Genomic DNA, 20565 nt, shown 5'->3' with positions numbered 1-20565 from the left:
TTTGGACTCAATTAGTATGTTTAGCGTGTTCTGTTTCATGTCTGTCACCCTCCCTCCTTTCCTCCACCTCCTCCCCCCCCCCCCCCATTGCATTATAGACCATTGTATTTCTTTGACAATAGCAGCTGTAGTAATGGTAACTCCCCTCCCACCCTGATATGCCTACTCTGACAATAGGCTCGTGGAATGTGGGCGGGTTCAACTCGCCTGCGAAACGTAGGAAAATTCTCATCTACCTTAATAAGCAAAATGTTGACATTGCATTCCTGCAAGAGTCCCATCTAGTACCTACCGAAGTGGTTAAACTGAATACTTTAGGCTGGGCTGTTTGGGTTCTAGTTCTTAAAATTCTAAAGCCAGAGGTGTCATCATCCTAATCAAAAGACATATTCCCTATGATGATTTGAGTATTCGTTCAGATGATTTGGGTAGAACAGTGTTATTGACACTCAAATTAAATGGCCTGCCACTGACACTCTGTATTCTATAAGCTCCCTCCACCCATGCCAAGAGATTTCTACAGTCATTACTTGCCTTATTGACCCCGCACCTCTCCTTCTCTATTATACTGTGTGGAGATTTTAATTTAGTATCCTCCCTTCTCCTGGATAGATCTTCTACACCCCCTAAAGGCCTGACTCTCCCCAAGCTAGGAATACCTTTGCTAACAGACAGACTCTCTCTGGTGTATGTGTGGAGGGCCCTCCACCCCACCGACAGAGATTATACCTGTTTGTCCTCAGCCCATCACATCCTGTCCCGAATTGATTACATATTCACTTCTCACACCCTCTTCCCTAACGTGGTAGATGCTCACATTTCCCCAATTTTCCTGTCTGATCATGCTCTTGTGACGTCCTCCATCCAAATTTCAGGGTCGCAGGATTCCCCCAAACTGTGGATATTCCCCTCTTATTTGTCCAAGTCCTTAAAGTTCAGCAACAAACTCGAGGCAGCATGGGAGACGTTTGCCTTGGACAATGCCTCACATGCAGACTCTGACCCCATGCTCTTTTGGTTATCCGCTAAGGCCGTGTTACGCGGTGAGATATTATCATATGTGGCCAATTCTCGGAATAGATACACGGCGCAATATCTGGAATTTCAGTCTGTTCTGACCTCAGCCTTTCAGCAATTCAAGACTGACCCAACTGACACTACTAAACACAATTACCTTTTGGCGAAGACACACTTTGACGAATTCTTGCAAACATTAGGCGACAAGTATATGTTTAATATTAATTACAGATTTCACAAATTTTGGGACAAAACAGGTAAATTATTATCCAATCTACTGCTGGGCTCTCATCCTCCATTATCTACGCAACCATTAGTGTCTGACTCAGGAAAGTTGATGAGTACCAATGCAGAAATCGCCGATGTCATGTGCTCCTTTTACTCGGATCTCTATTCCCCCACAGCACCCCGCCCTCTCCCACCTGAATCTCTTGATGAGCCCACGTCTCATAACTCCTGGGAGACCCTGCCGAATCCCATCCTATCTTCAGAACTTTGGCAACCCCTCACGGCCCCGATTACTCTAGAAGAAATTCGCATGACCATTGGTCATTTTAAACGCGATAAAGCCCCGGGACCGGATGGCTTCTCTGCCGATTTCTACAAGCTGCTACTTCCTAAAATTGAGACTCCCCTGCTACATGCGCTTAATGCTATGCTTACGTCAGGATCTCTCCCCTTGCATTTTAATATGGCCATACTTAAAGTATTGCCGAAACCTGGCAGGGATCTCACCCTCCCGGGATCCTACCATCCCATTTCCCTACTCAATCTTGACTATAAGCTACTGACTAAGATCTTGGCCGATCGAGTTAAATTACTCCTACCCCATATCATTCATCCAGATCAAACGGGTTTTGTTTGGGGCAGGCATTTGGAAGTTAATGTTCGACGTGTCCTAGCAGCGGTACACGCCTCCTCCACCTCGCCTCTGCCCACCTATATCCTTTTCCTCGATGCAGAAAAAGCGTTTGATCTGGTTGAATGGCCCCATCTATATCGCTCCCTAGCCTGTTTCGGCTTCCCACCAGCTTTCATCGATTGGATCAAACTGCTATACCTACACCCTCAAACTCAGGTTTTATGTAATAGCATTCTGTCCACCCCTTTGATATCGGTAGAGGCACTAGGCAGGGTTGCCCATTGTCCCCATTACTGTTTGACATAGTGCTCGAATCGGTAGCGATTGCGCTACATGCATCCACAAATTTTAAGGGGATTCGGGTTGGCGATGTGGAACTAAAGATGGCTCTCTTCACCGACGATATGCTCCTTTTTATGTCTGACCCTGACACCTTCCTCCCGGAGATTCTTGGTCTGATATCTTCTTTTGGAGCAGTCACGGGCTATCGCATCAACGTCGCCAAGTCCGAATTGTTACCCCTGGGAACCTCATGCGCTGCTGCCCCCAGCCCCATATCCACTGTAGCGCTGGCATTCAAAACTGTCTCGGATAAAATTACCTACTTGGGAATACAGATCCCATCTGTGCAATAGTAAAAAAAATGGAAAGTGTAACTTATCCTGCGCTTGTTCTTTGTTTCAGAATAGCAACACTCTCACTCCCATAATCCAATGTATGTTTGTTTAGGACATGCAAGGAAAAAAATTTAGGAGATGTATAGTGAAGCACAATTTAATATAGATTCATAAACAATGCATAAAAAGTATAAATGTATAAAAATTCATCAGTTGGTATAATAATTTATAGCAGCATAATAAATTGTACAGCCTTTAATGAGGAAAAGCAGATGGGTAATTACCAATCTTTCAGAACTGTAAACAGTTCATAACCAGCTTGCGGGTTATATCTTTAAAGAGGATCCCGGAAATCCTCTACCTCCGCGTTGTGCTGGAACAGGATGGCAGAATCCCCAATAGGCAGTCCCGTTTATGCTGTGCTCACAGCATTGGATTATGGGAGTGAGAGTGTTGCTATTCTGAAACAAAGAACAAGCGCAGGATAAGTTACACTTTCCATTTTTTTACTATTGCACTTTTGGTGGAAGGTGAGGGATCCTTCAAGGAGAGTGTACCCCTTCCAGCTGCTTTATTGCGCACGAGCACTTTTCTTATTACCCACTGTTTTGTATGACAGATCCCATCTGACCTGTCCACTTTGTATGAGATCAATTTCACACCTATGCTAGCCAAACTCACTACTACTCTAGATTCTTGGAAATTGTTGCCTCTCTCGATCCTGGGCCGAGTGGCGGTTCTTCAAAGTGTGTTCTTTCCCCGGCTGTACTATCTAATGCAAATGCTACCTATCCATCTTTCTACTAAAGGCTTGTTGCATCTTCGTAAACTCCTTACTAAATTTCTCTGGAAAGGCAAGAAATCGCTCATAGCTTTTAAAAAGCTAGCTGCTCCACGCACTGCTGGAGGTGTTGGTTTGCCTGACTTCCTTTCTTATTCTTTGTCTGCGCTCTTTCGTTGGATTGTTGATTGGTTGACTGACGGACATTCTTATACGGACCCTGCTCTGTATGAGGCTGTGTTCTCCCCCTTTTCTCCTAGCACTCTCCTACATTCCACACCAAAGACTGTCCCTCCTCATATCCTCCGCTCCCCATTATTTCATGACATCTACTATGCATGGCTCAAACTTAACAAACTGTTCCATAGGTTTCATATGTTCACACTGCAAATTGCTCTTTGGGGTAATCCTGCGTTCCCCCCCTCCCTCACAAATTCTGCTTTCAAGCTCTGGAAATGTAAAGGACTGTCGCATTCCTTCAAGGTCTTTGATCCGGGGGGCAGACTACTACTATTTTCTTTCCTTCAAGAAAATTATAGCATCCCACAATCACATTTCTACATGTATTTACAGGTCCGTCACTACCTCTCCTCTTTAATACATTCCATTGGCCACTCCTCCCTCCCTTCTGGCCCTCCTGATCCATTACAATCAGTTATTTCCCTATGTGAACGTATACCCTTTCGCACTAGGATGTTGTCCAATCTCCTAACTGACATACCCACGGCCTCTAGGTGGTCCGCACTACTAGTACAATGGCAAAAAGATATCCCCTCACTTACCGACTCCTCAGCTCTTAGCATATATTACTGCTCCACCATGAAGGTCTTATCCTCAGCTTACCTACAAGAAGTACATCTCCGAACTTTACAGAGGGCCTATGTTCCCCAAATTCAACACGCACGCTACAACCCATTGATATCAGGTGAATGCCCTTAGTGTCGTTATCATTCGTCAACCTTCTTCCATAACTTTTGGGAATGTGGCCATATCAGGAGGTTTTGGTGTAAGGTGCTGTCCTTCATCAACTCTCTCCTTCACACCCATGTCACTCCTGATCCCCTAGCCTGTCTATGTGTGAATTTCTCCCACTGGGACCTGGGAGCACATGGACGTGCGATCATACCATTTCTGACCATATTAGTCACGGTATCTAAGAAAATAATTCTCACATACTGGGTTTCCAAATCCAAGCACTCATTACTGGAAGTGTAAAGGAAATTATTACAGATATTGGACTTTGATCGTAGAATTACTTTGGTAAACATTGAATCTGGTGTCATTAAATTTTATACTAGATGGGAAAAGTATATTAACGCACTCCCACTTTCCACCCAAGCTTGCATATTTAAGGTCTTTGAATCAACTGAATGGTACCTACTTCGACAGATCTCCTTGTAGTCTTCACCACTATGATTGCTTCTCTGTATACTCTGTTACCCTCCCCCCTCCCCTCCTCATTCTCTCCTCTTGTGTCATTCCCCCACCCCCTGTTATTTTCTTATTATAGAAGGTGTTTGGCATTCTTATTGTATTACTCGAAGCTCAAGGAGGCCCTGATGGACTCCTCCCTCCTGGTCTTTGGACATTATTTCTCGACTGTTTGTGTCTACTGTCTCACTGTCACTCCTGATTGCTTTGACAGTTTATGCTGATTCACCGTGCATTATGTTTGACTTTCATACGAATATTACTTATCTTTTATGCGTTTTGTACTTTTGTACCTGTTATTCTGTTATACTGAAAACCCTCAATAAAACAGATTTATAAAAAAAAAAAAAAACGGGAACTCTACCTCGCACAATGTGTAAAAGGGTGCTCTACCTGGCGCAGAGTGTAAAAGGGTGCTCTACCTGCCGCAAAGTGTTAAAGGGTGCTCTACCTGGTACAAAGTGTTAAAGGGTGCTCTACCTGGCGCAAAGTGTTAAAGGGTGCTCTACCTGGAATAATGTGTGACTGGCACTACCTGGCATTGTAAAAGTGGGCTCTACCTGGCATTGTAAAGGGAGACTATACCTTGCGTAATGTGTGAAAGGGGGCTCTACCTGGAATAATGTGTGACTGGCTCTATCTGGCATGATGTATATAAGAGGCTCTACCTGGCGTAAGGTATATAAGTGGTACTACTGTGTGGCGTAATTTTGAATAATGGAGACTACTGTGCGTCACTTATTTTATGCCCCTATATTTTTGTGCCTTCAGCACGCACTGTCTATGTTATAGATGTTAAGGGGGCAGGGGGATGAGATCGGTCAGATTTGTATTTATAGGAAGGCGCAAAATTGATAGCACACCCTAGCACCGGCCCTGGATGTAACACAGTAGTTCACTGTTTATTTTCCAAATGCACAATATAGAGAATGACAGATTTTCCTGTGTTTTCTAATTTTTCCATTCTATGCCATTAGCTCTTGATCTTGACCATAAAGTAGATGGCCAATACAACCTGATGGCTAATATCTTAGTTCCTGTTTGAATTTCTACATACAGTATATAAACACTTGGATAAGCCTTTTCATGAAGATTTGTTCTTCTGCTTCTATAACACAAACCTGTTGCTATTGCTGTTGAATTTCCTGCTACAATGTACGGGCTTACTCCTGGCTGTGGGCTATATTTAGCAACGATACTTACTGCCAGCAGCATAAATCATTTAGTATATTATTTAACATTACTGACCAGTCTGGCGAGGTCCAATGATATCTCCTTCCTCTGTAGCTATTTTGCTAGTAGCCTACCACTGCTAGGGATGGGCTGCTGTGAAATGCCCATGCCAATGATCATCTGCACATGAGCATTGCAATTCCAAACAGCAGGGAGTCAGCAAAACTGGCAATAGGGACCGTACCACTAAGGCCATCTATCTGCACCTGCATGATATGGGTGTATTCCTTACGCTAGAAATGCTAATTGTCCCGGATTTAGTGGGAAAGTACCGGAATCAAAGTGTGCAGTCCAGCATACTGAACATAATGTTTGGGAGTCGGGATGCCCTAGTGTCCCAGTTTCGGAGGTGGGAGGATGCGATGACAACTGGACTCAGACAAAATGGCAGTTGTGGCACGCTTTCCTCCTGTGTTTACAACCTAAAGGAACTGATAAATGTAGTCAATAGTGAGGAAAGGCGCTCCACTGTTGCCCAATCATATTGCATGGCTGATGGTACTGTGCAGAGTATGCAGGCTGTCTGAAGTGCCCTGCAAGCCTGTACAGTGTGTTCCCTCAAGCAGCGACATTGCCGCTACTTACATACAGGTGACAGCTGGGCCGGGGCAGTAACATATCCCATCCGATTAGAAGTAATGAGGTGCCCCGGGTACTGCCCATTGTACTCGCTGATCCCCGGCCAGCAGCATGGTGAGTACTCTGCTGGAGCTCTGTATCTGGCTGTATAGAGTCATACATCAATGAAGCCTGATTTAAAAAAAAAAAAGACTACTTAATAAATGCTGGGTGATTACACTGGTTATTCTGCCCTATTACTGTGTATTGCCTGTCACACTTATCACCTTCCCACATCAAGAAGAGTAGTGCACTCTCCTGCAGGATACAGCTTTCTCCTAATGTCAGTGCTTCTTAAATCTGGGTTGCTGCTGGCCCATGTCCATCCCATTGTTCCCTGGAGGTGATGGATCTGTACTCCAGCCTGCTGGTTCATCCCACAGGTGACTGGTTCAAGTAGAGATCTCATGTTGGATTGTTTATTGCAGATTATTGGGGAGATGTGTCAATTCTTCTAAAAATTGGAGACATTGCCCATAGCAACCATTTAGTTTCTCCCTATCATTTTATAGAATGCACTTGATAATTGCTAGCTAGAAGCCTATGACAGGGACAATTTGTCCAACAAGTGGGATCTCGCTTAACAAATTTTTGGGTACAAATCAGTTGTAGGTTACGATGCAGGTGTGGCACATATTTGCCATATACCAGTATGCAGAGTTACCAGCTTTATTCTTTTACATTGTCAGACATGGTCTGTGGCTAAGACCACAGTAAGATTACAGCTACTATATTTTCTCAGTGCCTCCTCCTGAACCTTATATGCTATCTGAGCCCCACACACCCCTTTATAGACTATCAGGGCCCCTGTCTCTAGTGTCAGGCACTGACATCTCCCCACTTACCTCAATCTCCTTGCCCCCATCACACAGTTGTATGGCAGATGGAGGGAAGGAGGGGGTGATAGATGGAAAGAGGTAGTGCAAGAGGGAAGGAAGGACTGGTGTATGTATGAAAAAGGGAAGGAGGGGAGGGAAGGAGAAGTGTATGGCTGATAGAAGAAGGGGTGAGAGATGCAGGGGTGATAGAGGGAACAAGGTACAAAGGGTAAGAGAGGGAAGGAAGGAGATGTGTATATTTGAGAAAGTGAAGGAGATAGTGAGAGGTGCAGGAGTGAGAGGGAAGGTGGTAGTGTGAGAGGGAGGGAAGGAATGGTGTAGGGCTGATAGAAGGCAAGAGGGGGTGAAAGATGGAAGGAGAGGTGTATAACTGATAGAGGGAGGGAAGGAGAGGTGTATTGCTGATAGAAGGAAGGAGAGGGTGAGAAATGGAAGGGGGTGGGAGAAGTATATGGCTAATAGAGGGAAGGAGGCGGTGAGACATGGAAGGAATGAAAGGGTGAGAGATAGCATGAAGGAGAGGTATATGGCTGATAGAGGGAAGGAGGTGGTGAGATATGGAAGTAGGGGAGGAGAGATGTATGGCTGATAGAGGAAAGTAGGGGGTGAGAGATGCAGCGGTGATAGATGGAAAGAGGTGCATAAGGGGAAAAAGGGAGAGAAGGAGAGGTATATGGATGATAGAGGGAATGGAGTAAAAGATGGAAGGAGAGGTGTGTGGCTGATAGAGGGATGGAGGAGGTAAGAGATGCAGGGGTGATAGATAGAAAGAGATACAGAGGATAAAAGAGGGAGGGAAAGAGAGGTGCAAGGGTGAGAGAGGAAAGGAGGCAGTGACAGGTACAGGAGTGAGAGATGGAAGGAGGAAGTTAAAAGTGCAGAGTTAAAGAGGGATAGAGGCTAAGGGGGATATCCAGATAGCACTGGTAATTTACCGGGGCTAATTGTCCCGCAGGGGCTATCCTATTATCCATGATAAGCCAGCATGAGTGGTTACTTATCGGGGGTTACCTGAAGCTGCACCGGGTGCCGACTGCTGACAGCGCCTGGTGCAGCGCTGCTACTCCGGCTCCCCCGGTCACATGGGCGCTCCCCCATCATGTGACTTCTGCTGGGGGCGGAGGAGAGGGGGGGATGCGGTCACGACGCTGCCCCGACTTCTCCGCCGGGGTTCACCGCGCTGAGGGCAGCTTCTGGATGCCTGCAGTCTCAGCCTACTGCTGCTGCAGCGGGCATGGGATGCTGCAGGTTGTCCCGGTCATCAGGTAATTTGTTTCGCTGACCTCAGGCAGGCGAAACGAAATCCCCAGAAACAGCCCTGTTCCAGTGTGAAAACAGGGCTGTTTCTACCAAAAACAGACAGGTTTTACTGAACCTGTGTGTTTTCGGGAGAAAGGGCATTTTTTTTTTTTTTTTACAGGCGCCTGTAAAAAAATAAAAATAAAAAAAAATAAAATCGGTGAAACATCAGGAAAAGTTGTGAAAAAAGTAAGTTTTTCGCACCCAATGTTTTACCAGGCCTAATAGGATATCCCCCTAAGAAAGTTGCAGGGGGTTCAAGTAAGGGTAGAAGGAAATAAGAATAGCAGGGATGATGTAAAACATTAAGGAAAGGTGAAATAAAACAGATACTGTTGGAGGAAGTGGTGGATTGAAAATAGTATTTTTAAAACATGGGAAGGGGGGGAAGGTGGCAGTGGCCTTGTCCCAGATTTGGCCACACCCTCTGAAATGGCCACACACCCCAATTGTCATGGATTTAAATTTTTAGATATCACAACCCTACCTTACGCTATTGATGACGTAAGTTGTATAATGACAAACAGCTGTAAGATAAGCTTGTTGCTGCTTGTTAAAGACTGAGCGCAAAACAATAACCCCCTCTAGCTAAAGAGGTAATGTTTCTTTGCTAAATGTAGCCCTTTAAAATTTTGTGTGCCCCCTGGCTACTCTATACAACTACTTAACATTGATATTCTTGGGTTGTTTCTTTATAGTGACTGTTTTGAAATTAACTTATCAGCGCTAATACACTAGTATCAAGCAGGGCCAGAGTAACAATGGGGAGATTTGGGCCCTCATTCCGAGTTGTTCGCTCGCTAGCTGCTTTTAGCAGCTTTGCACATGCTAAGCCGCCGCCTACTGGGAGTGAATCTTAGCTTTGCAGAATTGCGAACGAAAGATTCGCATAATTGCGAATAGAAATTTCTTTGCAGTTTCTGAGTAGCTCGGGACTTACTCTGCCACTGCGATCAGTTCAGTCAGTTTCGTTCCTGGTTTGACGTCACAAACACACCCAGCGTTCGCCCAGACACTCCCTCGTTTCTCCAGCCACTCCCACGTTTTTCCCAGAAACGGCAGCGTTTTTCCGCACACACCCATAAAACGGACAGTTTCCGCCCAGAAACACCAACTTCCTGTCAATAACACTCCGATCACCAGAACGAAGAAATTTCTTCGTTAAGCCGTGAGTAAAATACCTAACTTTTTGGCAAATTTACTTGGCGCAGACGCACTGCGAACATTGCGCATGCGCAGTTTGCGACAAATCGCTCCGTTGCGAAAACCACTAACGAGCGAACAACTCGGAATGAGGGCCTTGATTACATCCCCAGGCCTCTATATAAAAATAGACAGATCAGCATGATAGCATGAGTGGACAGCCTAAATCGCAAGTATTAAAATTATTTTATTTTCCTCCAAAAATGCTGCAGTGTTTTACATATACTATACATTTTTAGGGAGACATTAGGGCTGATAGTGTCATTCTAAGCCTAAATCATGCTTTATTATACAGGATAATGAGGGAGTAAAATGTAAGAAGTAGCCAGATGAAGTGACTTAGCAGAAATACTCATCTAATTTTTTTTTCTTCTTCTTTTTCAGATATATTTGTAATTACAATTTTAATCCAGTTTTCAGTTTGTCTGTTTCTATTATTTGCAAATATTGCTAAATTATATGTTGCTATGGAAGTGAGTATTACAGTATTTCTACAGAATGCACAACACCTACATAAGTTATGTTTTCAGAATTTAGAAAGACTACTGATGAACAGGGTTAAATATTGCTTCTAAATTATTTATAGTTAAATGATCTACTCATTTTGAGGAATAGAAAACATAGTGATATAAACATTATATAATGATAACATTCAGAAGGACATGAGGGCATTGGGGGAACTTCAATTGTTTTACCCCATGGCTGCCACTAGGGGGCACAAAACAAAGCAATTCAAGTATTTCTCCATTTAGATGCCCAGCAGCCGCAGGGATGACATTTCTTCTTGCAGCCTCTTGAGGTGTGAGGAGAAATGTGGGCACTTTGGGCATCCGAACGGGAGTTTAGATGACCAAAGCAGGACTTTAGATGGGTTTGGCCATTTTATGCGGCTAAATCCTATCTGTTTGAGTGTGACATGCACTATATGTATGTGCGTCCAAACAACAATTGAATTGTGATAATTGTTTTAGGCGTCTCAAAGTCCCGTTTTGACGGAATTATTTAGATGTCCCAAAACAATTGTATTCCCCTCACTGACTTGGTAAAGTTGGAACAGAATGCCATTTAAACTTGATCAGTGTTTAAAGGTAGCAATTGCGGTGAAGTTCTGGTACTGGATTATCATGTGAGCTGAATAACTTGACATACTGTATCTGCAAAATGTTAAGCAGTGATAATATGGAAAGATATTGTATAGAAAGTTTAACGTTGCACATAATGTAAACTGTTAATTGCACATTGACTGTAATAAGTATACAGAATATCAGTAATTCTCATCCATCTTAGCATAAATTTGGTTTGACTAATTAGTAGATCAAAATCATCTAATTTAATATTATTTATACTATTTAGTTACAATTTTATTCTAAATTTGTTTTCATTGTTTCCTCTAGCTCGTATGTACCCCTCTCCTATGGAGAGGTTCTATTATAATTATGCTGCTCATCGTATTAACCGTTTCTTATGTTTCAGAGGTAAGTGACCAGCTGAGCCAATGCATGACTATGATGTAGTGCTGGTTTCTAATCGCACATAAATCACTCTTAAATTACAATTTTGTTTTTATTTCCTGCTAAGTGTATTTTAGTGCCATCTATTATATGGGCTTGGGCATCTGATGAGTGAATGACTGTTAAATATTTTATCTACCATGTACCTCATGACATCATTGGTCATCATTAGCTGTATTAGCACAGACAGGGCTAGCAACAAAATCTTGGGGCCAGGTGCACTGATATCTCTTAAACCCCCCCCCCCTCCTTGACCGCAGACCCACACATCCCTACCTGCAAACCTAACCCACCCCCCAGCTTAAACCTGACCCTCCCCACAGCCAAACCCTAACCCTCCCCCCGCAGCCGAACCCTCCCCAGCATACTTATATTTGGGATTCTGACAGCTGGGGGTGGTGGTGTTGGCATTCTGACTGCTGGGATCCGGAACGCCGGGATCACAACTACATTCTGTGGGAAACAGTCCATATTTATACAGCTCCTTTCAGAAGCCAAAATGGGCTTGAAATGCTATGCTTTGCTTTATGTTGCCACCATAAAAAAGGGGGTAATCAGACCCACAATAAACAATATATGAAAACAAAGAGATGGTGGCACTGATTAATAATTTCTTGACTGGACAGAACACTATTAAATCAATTATATGTTTACTATACAAAACATTGTGAAAACAACAATGGCATTAATCAATAAAATAAATCCCACATAACACACCCTGGATAAGCAGTGTATTATACAATTTCGAGCAGCATTAGTAGAGGAGTGCCCATTCCTATAATTGCCATAGGTTACTGGACTTATGCTATTGATACAAGAATACATTTCCATGAACTGCTAAACCTCCTTTCTAATAAGTGGCAATCATAGGAATGGGCACTCCCCTACTAATGCTGCTCAAAATTGTATAAGACACTGCTTATCCAGGGTGTTTGTGTTACAGGTATGTGAGATTTATTTTATTGATTAATGCCATGGTTGTTTTTATAATGTTTTGTATATTTAACATCTAATTCTATTACTATTGTTCTATCCATTGAGTCAAGAAATCATTTATCAGCTCCTTTCAGAAGCCTAGTTCCAAAGTCCCAAACTCCTGGAGAGCTGAGAGCGCACACTTATCAGTATACACAGATGCCTACCGCTATCCAGACCAGGCTACAAGTCCCCACAAGCTGACAGCCTGCCTGAGGGTGTTTTATTCCTCAGTCTGTTTTAGCGCCGCGCCGGCCTTGCGGTCTATATAGCCGCACTGCAGTCCCACTCCTCACAGCAGACTAGATGCCAGAGATACCGGGTTGGCGGTGAGAAGAGAAGGGGAGGATGCAGCAGTGTCGTGCATAGCCGAGCATGACGTCACTGCATATCAGGAATTCCGGACAGTTGACCTGGTGGGCTGGGAGCAGTGGGGTGTTACCACAGGGGGACCGCAGCCTGTACGAGCAATGCCATTAATTATTAACTATACACAGTGGGTGGCCGGAACGATGCTGCAATATAAATACTTATTTACAATTAAATGTATCCATCCATGCTGCAGAAGCCTCATTGCCGCAGCAGGATCTTGGGGCCCCTCACAACATCGGGTCCTGGGATGGGCCCCCTTGTCACTGGGCCTGAGCATAGAATCTCCTTCACTCCCGTTACCACCACTGGGAATTGTATATATGACAGCAGTACTTGTGTATGACATGCTATTCCAGGCAATTACATCCTTGGTGACTTGACCTTTAGGACTGATCTCTTGCCTTCTGGGGAGTTTCCTAGTCTTTCCTTAATCTGCTAAAAATGCTGGGTCCCCATTACGGCTTTTGTTAAAAACATCCTTATTTCTGGAGTTACAGTTGGTAAACATGAGCATTGAAAATCTGTAGACAAAACCTTGTCCTTAACATAGCATTAGCAGAGAATTCATAAATGCTTCTCAATACTTCCCTTTATATATTGCACTACTGTATCTCTACATTATTTTATCTAGATCTCTACATTATTTTACCAAGTGTTTCTGGATGCTATAGGTGGCATCCAAATTGAGACCAATGGATTTACAAAACATGCACAAATGCTCCACAAATGGGTTGCCTCTGACAGATGAGATAACACTGATGAGGCTAAACCATAACAGTCATCACTGGACAACAAGATCTTTGTTTTGCTTTATACCTTAATTTCTGGTTCCTTTTTCTAATTTGATAAAATATGGTGAAAACAGGATTTTAGCTGACTTGCTTTTAGCAATGCAATATAGTAATAGTTGTGTATAACTGACATGTATTTTCTATTCCAGGAATTTATCATTGAAAATAGAGCGCTCTGGAACTTCCTGAAACAGCTGACTAGATATAGATCAAAGAGTCCTTACAAGAAACTGCAACACTTATTGGCACAAAATCCTGAATGGCCTCCAATCAACCGGAAAGACTATGCCATCCCCACTGACCTGGCACTGACAAGTGAAATGGGAGACTATATTAACCCAACTTTTGAGATCACTGAACATGTGTAACATAGTATATAAATTGCGAGAATAGCGTATTAGCCATGATTGGGTGAGGCAAGAGTTTATCGTCTGGTATGTGACCTCATTTTTAAAACAACAAATAATTAAAAAACATTTACCAACTACTGAATTTGAAGAAGACTGTATCAAACTGTAGTTAAACTTAATCATTTTAACTACAGAAGTGATACCAAGCTGCTAATTTGATTATTGATCAACCTTCCCCATTAACATTAGTACAATTAGTGAGGATTTTAATTGCTTTCGCCGGCGGCTGTCACTGCCGGGTACCCAATGGAGCAATTCAATTGTTGCTCCATTTGGGTGCGAACAGCTGCTGGTGCCACCATTTTTGATCGCTGCCTCCTGAGGTGGCGAGCAGAAATGCGAGAAAACTGACCCAAATGGCAATTTTCGCATCACACCCAGAACTCGGGTTTAGCCATTTTACGTCACTAAACCGTGCACTGCACAGCACAATCAGTACTAAAAAAAATTACAACTTAATAGCGCCCCCCGATGCCCTTTACATTTGAATTCCACTTTTAGAATTGCTTGATCATTTTTGAGAAAGCATTTAAATTGATTGTTTAAATCTTATTTTTATTAACCTTATGTAAATACTGACAGTACAAAGCCTTATTTCTAAATCAAATTATGTAAACTATCATTAGTGGATTTTATCACCACAAATGGTTTTATATTACTGTATAGTTACAGTAACTATTTTTGGAATGCAATTTGTATGTGGTTTTAATATTCACCAGAGAATTAAGCTTACTCCATTAATCTTGTTTTACTTTTAATAAGTGGTTGTAAATATAGGATCTTTCATCCACCTAATGATCTTTGCACTGCAATGAACACCACTGATCTGACCAACTCTTCCATACAGGCGATGCAAATTTAGCCTTAAAAATAGGTACAATTGCATTATGGTAGACATGTGACATCATCCTGCTGTGTATGTCGTAAATGATTCTGGACCTAATTCAGATCTGATCACAGCAGCAAATTTGTTAGCTAATGGGCAAAACCATGTGCACTGAAGAGGGGGGGGGGGTTGGAGGCAATATAACATGTGCAGAGAGAGTGAGATTTGGGTGGGGTGTGTTCAAACTGAAATCTAAATTGCAGTGTAAAAATAAAGCAGCCAGTATTTAGCCTGCACAGAAACAATGTAACCCAACCACATCTATCCCACCCTCCTAGCACTGAATACATGCTGTGCGCGTGCACACAGCATTTATTCAGTGACCACCGGCTACTTTGCAGCGCAGAGCAGTGGGTGATCAAAGGCTCTCCCAACTGCCCCCCGCCTGCGGGACACTGCTGCCCGCCGCGGGACTGACATCAGGACAGTAGGGAGGTATGCCACTGTTTGTGTCCTTTTTCTTTTTGTGTGTATTTATTTTTTTTGTAGCTTACACACAGTCAAGGGTCTTTTAGTATTTTGTGACATTTATGTTTTTAACCAGGAGTTAGTTAAAAAGTAAAGGGTTGCTGTTAAGAATGTATTATATACTGTAGCTGTAAATGGAAATATAGAGAGAGTGTAGATCTTGAAATCTGTAACTGTAATGGTCTTGTTTTCTGTGGAGTATCCTTTTCCTCTTCCCATAAATAAAGATAAGTTAAAGTCAAAATGTCTTTTTATTTTTACATGTGTTTCCACTTACAAGAAACAAAACATCTATGTACTAGTTTCACTCTCAGGAAGATCATAGGCTACTGTAGGGTTTGTGAGCCTCCAAAAGCAATAATTGTGTGTGAATATGTGTTTGAGGGAGGGCAGGGATGCTTTAGTGCAGTGGTTCTCAAACTGTGTGCTGTCTCTGTGGCACCCTGGATTGCCGTGCGGCACTTGAAGGGGTGCACTGGGTTGGTGGTCCAGGACCAATTCAAATTCTTTATAGTCAGTGTAATAGGCAACACCGGTGCCTGCAGCTTCCAATCATAAAATAAGTGGACAAACCAAAGGGAATCCTGTCCCTCACCAGATACCTGAGCCTAGGGATGACTATGAACACAATTTTGGCTTCGTGGTGCCGTGAAAAAAATTCTGATGCTCTAGGGTACCTTGACTCCAAAAAGGTTTGGGAACTACTGCTTTAGTGTGTCCTTTAATATTAGAGCTATAGTACAGTGATTTTGAGACTATTGTCGAGTGAGTTTGCACACTGCATACTGTAATATCACCAGTATGGAGCTCCGGCGGCTGATTCCTCTCCTACATGCAGGGCGGTGCACTAGCACAGCTCTCTGGCTACCCTTGGCGATACTGACTGAGGAGATCCCGTGGTATCATATTTTCAAATATCTTTTGGAGTTTTTCTACCTGTGGGAAATACTGCATTACAGGTACCTATTCCGCTTCTTGAACTTATGCAATATATACTCGAATTCAATAGGAATTGTTGTTGGAATATACGATTACCGGTACTCATAATTGTATTTGTACATACGTATACCCTATCTTAATACCTGAACTGGCGGTCCTGAACTACAAGATCCCGTGGGACTATATTTATTTTTATACTGCCTGGAACTGTGTGAAACAGTGTCACAGGCACCCATATTTTGTTCTTGTATATATGCAATGTACACCTCACCTTAACACTAGAGATGTTCAGTGGGCACTTTTCGTGTTTTGGTTCTGGTTCCATGCTCGTGTTTTGGATCTTGATTGGTTTTGCCAAAACCACCCTTTCGTGTTTTGGTTTTGGATCTGGATGATTTTAAAAAAAAACAAAAACAGCTAAAATCACAGAATTTGGGGGTGATTTTGATCCTACAGTATTATTAACCTCAATTGCATTCATTTCCAGTCTATTCTGAACACCTCACAATATTGTTTTTAGGCCAAAAGGTTGCACCGAGGTGGCTGTATGACTAAGCTAAGCGACACAAGTGTGCGGCACAAACACCTGGCCCATCTAGGAGTGGCACTGTAGTAGCAGACAGGATGGCACTTAAAAAAAACTAGGCCCCAAACAGCACATCATGCAAAGAAGTAAAAAAGGTGCAATGAGGTAGTTGTATGACTAAGTTAAGTGGCACAAACAACGTGGGATGTGCTGGAATTTGCCCAGATGTAATACACGCACAATATTGGTGTCACAGGAGAGCATACCCCTAAACCACACACACACACACATGGCAAAGCCTGTAAAATTAATTTGGTTAATAACAACCCTTTTATTTGGAGTTATTATAATATGTAGCACAGGCGAGTGTACCCCTACACCACACACGGCAAACCCTGTAAAAATTATTTGGATAATAATATAAGTAATGTATATAACCTTTTTATTTAGAGTAAATAATATACATCACAGGACACCAGTACTGGACTGATGCAGCGCAAGACAGCACCACTGGACTGGACTTATACGGCAATACCCCTGGAGTTGTACGGTGTCCGACAGGATGGCACTTTAAAAAAACTAGGTCCCAAACAGCACATGATGCAAAGAAGAAAAAGAGGTGCAAGATGGAATTGTCCTTGAGGTCTCCCACCCACCCACCCTTATGTTGTATAAACAGGACATGAACACTTTAACAAACCAATCATTTCAGGGACAGGGTCTGCCGCACGACCGTGGCTGAAATAACTGTTTTTTTTGGGCCACCACCAAAAAAAAAGCAATCAATCTCTCCTTGCACAAACTAGCTCTACAGAGGCAAGATGTGGACCTCATCCTCATCCTTCGATTCCTCACCCCTTTCAGTGTGTACATCCTCCTCCTCAGAGTATTAATTTGTCCCCACTGGAATCCACCATCACACGTCCCTGTGTACTTTCTGGAGGAAATTGCTGGTAAAGGTCTTTCTGGAGGAATTTATAATTAATTTTGATGAACATCATCTTCTCCACTTTTTGTGGCAGTAACCTCCTAAACTGATCGCTGACAAGGTTACCGGCTGCATGAAACACTCTTTCGGAGTACACACTGGAGGGGGGGGCAACTTAGGTAAAATAAAGCCAATTTGTGCAAGGGCATCCAAATTGCCTCTTTTTCCTGCCAGTATACATACGGACTGTCTGGCATGCCTCCTTGGATGCTGTCACTCATATAATCGTCCACCATTTTTTCAATGGTGACAGAATCATATGCAGTGACAGTAGACATGCCAGTAATCATTGGCAGGTCCTTCAGTCCAGACCAGATGTCAGAACTCGCTCTTGACTGCACTGCATCTGGGTGCAGGGTCAAGAAATCATGAAAGCAGGGCACTGCTTGACCGGTTTCTCAGCCTTAGTAATGAGGCTGTTTCATCAGAAGTCCCTGCACCCAGAGCCACAGCACAGGCTTTCAGCGCTCCGTACGGACAGCCAGCATCAGTGCAGCAGCGTGAGCAGACCAGTGGATACAGGCAGTTCCCAGCCATCACAAACAGATAACAAAAAGGGAGGTAATCTGCGCACTGGGGTGGTTTTACTGTATGGGATGTGCTGCTAGTCAAAAGGGTGTCCTTGCCCTTTGGTTCAATATGGATATCTGGTTTTCACCTGACTGCGCTCATCCCCTACAGTTTGAGTACTCGTGAAATGATGCAAATGGATACTTATATAAAGGTGTGTTTTACTTTCATATGTATCAAATATGACACTCAATATAATGAAACAGTGCAGATAAATATTGTTGAACATGAAAAAAGGTGGTAATCACAATGTGTGCTCCACGGGGAGCACATGTTTAACTCAGTCCTTTTAATCACTCAAATTGGTGATTAAATCCTTTAGGTTCTTGGCGTGTGTGTTCTGACACAAAGGCCAATGGGCTGGAAAAAAATATATAAATGTAATGATTAAATCTGGCTGTGTTGCTTTAAAAGTCAAATATAGATTTTCCAGTGGAAATGTCTCTAGTCCTGACCGGACTGTGTGGGCTTTAAAAATCTGTCTTTAGTAATTAGATTCATATAGTTGCAGAGGACGGCGTCCCGTACCTCTGCGTGTGGAAGTCAGGTATTCGTGCACTATCGTTGCGGCCGTACTTGTAAGATGTACAAGTGCGGGGGGCAGCGGGAACCTCCTGGCAGCTCCGGACAGACTCGTCCCTCAGCTCGCGCACCCGCTCTCCGGTTCGTCCTGTTAGGGATCTCCCCGTGTGCCTGCGCCGCTCGCTGGGTTGGTCGTGTTCGCGTGGGGGGGAGCTCAGCCGCAGGATCTACACAGAGCCTGTGGCAGTGTTGCACCTCCCCACAACGGAGTACTCACCTGTGTGGTCCTCCTGCTGCCCGTCCGTCTGTACTGCTTACCGATGTCTGCACCGTAGGTCCGAGGGTCTCACAGCACTCTCCTGTCCTCCAATGGTTTGATGTCTCTTAGTCGTCTCCTCCAACGCGTTTCAACCGGATCGGTCTTCCTCTGGGAGTTTTTGCAGTGTTCTGATAGTGGTGGATGTTAAAATGGCTTGCGGGCGGGACCAGCATCAGTTCCTCCTTTGTTCCACTGATTTGATTGGTGGTTGAGGTTGTCAGTATTGGATGTTAAATTGGCTTGCGGGCGGGACCAGCATCAGTTCCTCCTTTGTTCCACTGATTTGATTGGTGGTTGAGGTTGTCAGTATTGCAGGGGGCAGATCACATGTTCCTGCAATCTGTCCCATTTGTAAGTTTCAGAAACAGGGAAAGTATGAAAACATGGCAATGCAAATGAAATTCCTTTTTTTTTTTTTGATTGGTGGTTGAGGTTGTTAGTATTGCAGGGGGCAGATCACATGTTCCTGCAATCTGTCCCATTTGTGAGTTTCAGAAACAGGGAAAGTCTGAAAACATGGCAATGCAAATGAAGTTCCCTTTTGTTTTTTGTTTTTTGATTGGTGGTTGAGGTTGTTAGTATTGCAGGGGGCAGATCACATGTTCCTGCAATCTGTCCCATTTGTGAGTTTCAGAAACAGGGAAAGTCTGAAAACATGGCAATACAAATGAAGTTCCCTTTTTTTTTTTTTTTTTGATTGGTGGTTGAGGTTGTTAGTATTGCAGGGGGCAGATCACATGTTCCTGCAATCTGTCCCATTTGTGAGTTTCAGAAACAGGGAAAGTCTGAAAACATGGCAATGCAAATGAAGTTCCCTTTTTTTTTTTTTTTTGATTGTTGGTTGAGGTTGTTAGTATTGCAGGGGGCAGATGGTATGTGGCTTGTTAGTATGCTATCTGATCACGGAGCTTTTAAAAAATTCAAGATGTTTCTTGTGTGTCAACAATTATGGTAAAGTGGATTCTTTGGTATTGTTATGAAATATTTGGGATATATATAACTTTCCTACTTTGGAGTGGTTTATAAGCCTATGTTCCCTGTGGGCTTTTTCTGGGTATTGGATATCTGTATACTAGATGATTGGTTCTACTTGCAGATGATAGACCTTATTTCATTATCAATGTTTAACCCTTTTGGTGCTAGTGTGCCAAAGGAGATTATTAAACGTAACTCTTCTTTATTTATTTTTTGTATGTAATCCCCTCCCCTCCAGTTCTTCTTGACTTCTTTCAGCCCCGTAAACTTTAGTAATGCGGGATTTGATTCATGATGGTCTCTAAAGTGTAATGAGAGCGGATGATCTTCTGTTTTTCGTTTAATATTGCGAATGTGTTCACTGATTCTGATTTTCAGTGGTCGGACGGTTCTCCCTATATACTGTAACTTAC

At 43.2% G+C, this 20565-nt stretch overlaps 1 protein-coding gene across 1 annotated transcript in view; it reads left to right on the top strand.

Moving 5' to 3' along the window:
- The window catches only part of LOC134909487 (probable cation-transporting ATPase 13A4), a 230513-nt gene extending 214967 nt beyond the window's left edge, over positions 1-15546 (top strand). Inside the window, exons 28-30 of the mRNA XM_063916411.1 lie at positions 10285-10373; positions 11295-11375; positions 13699-15546. Of these exons, the coding sequence (XP_063772481.1) occupies positions 10285-10373; positions 11295-11375; positions 13699-13917 (389 nt within the window). The 3' untranslated portion in view covers positions 13918-15546. The remainder of the gene's footprint in view (positions 1-10284; positions 10374-11294; positions 11376-13698) is intronic.
- Positions 15547-20565: the final 5019 nt, after the last annotated feature.

Source organism: Pseudophryne corroboree, chromosome 4 (genome assembly GCF_028390025.1).
Source record: "Pseudophryne corroboree isolate aPseCor3 chromosome 4, aPseCor3.hap2, whole genome shotgun sequence".
Taxonomy (NCBI): Eukaryota; Metazoa; Chordata; class Amphibia; order Anura; family Myobatrachidae; genus Pseudophryne; species Pseudophryne corroboree.
This window is presented reverse-complemented; position numbering and strand designations above follow the sequence as displayed.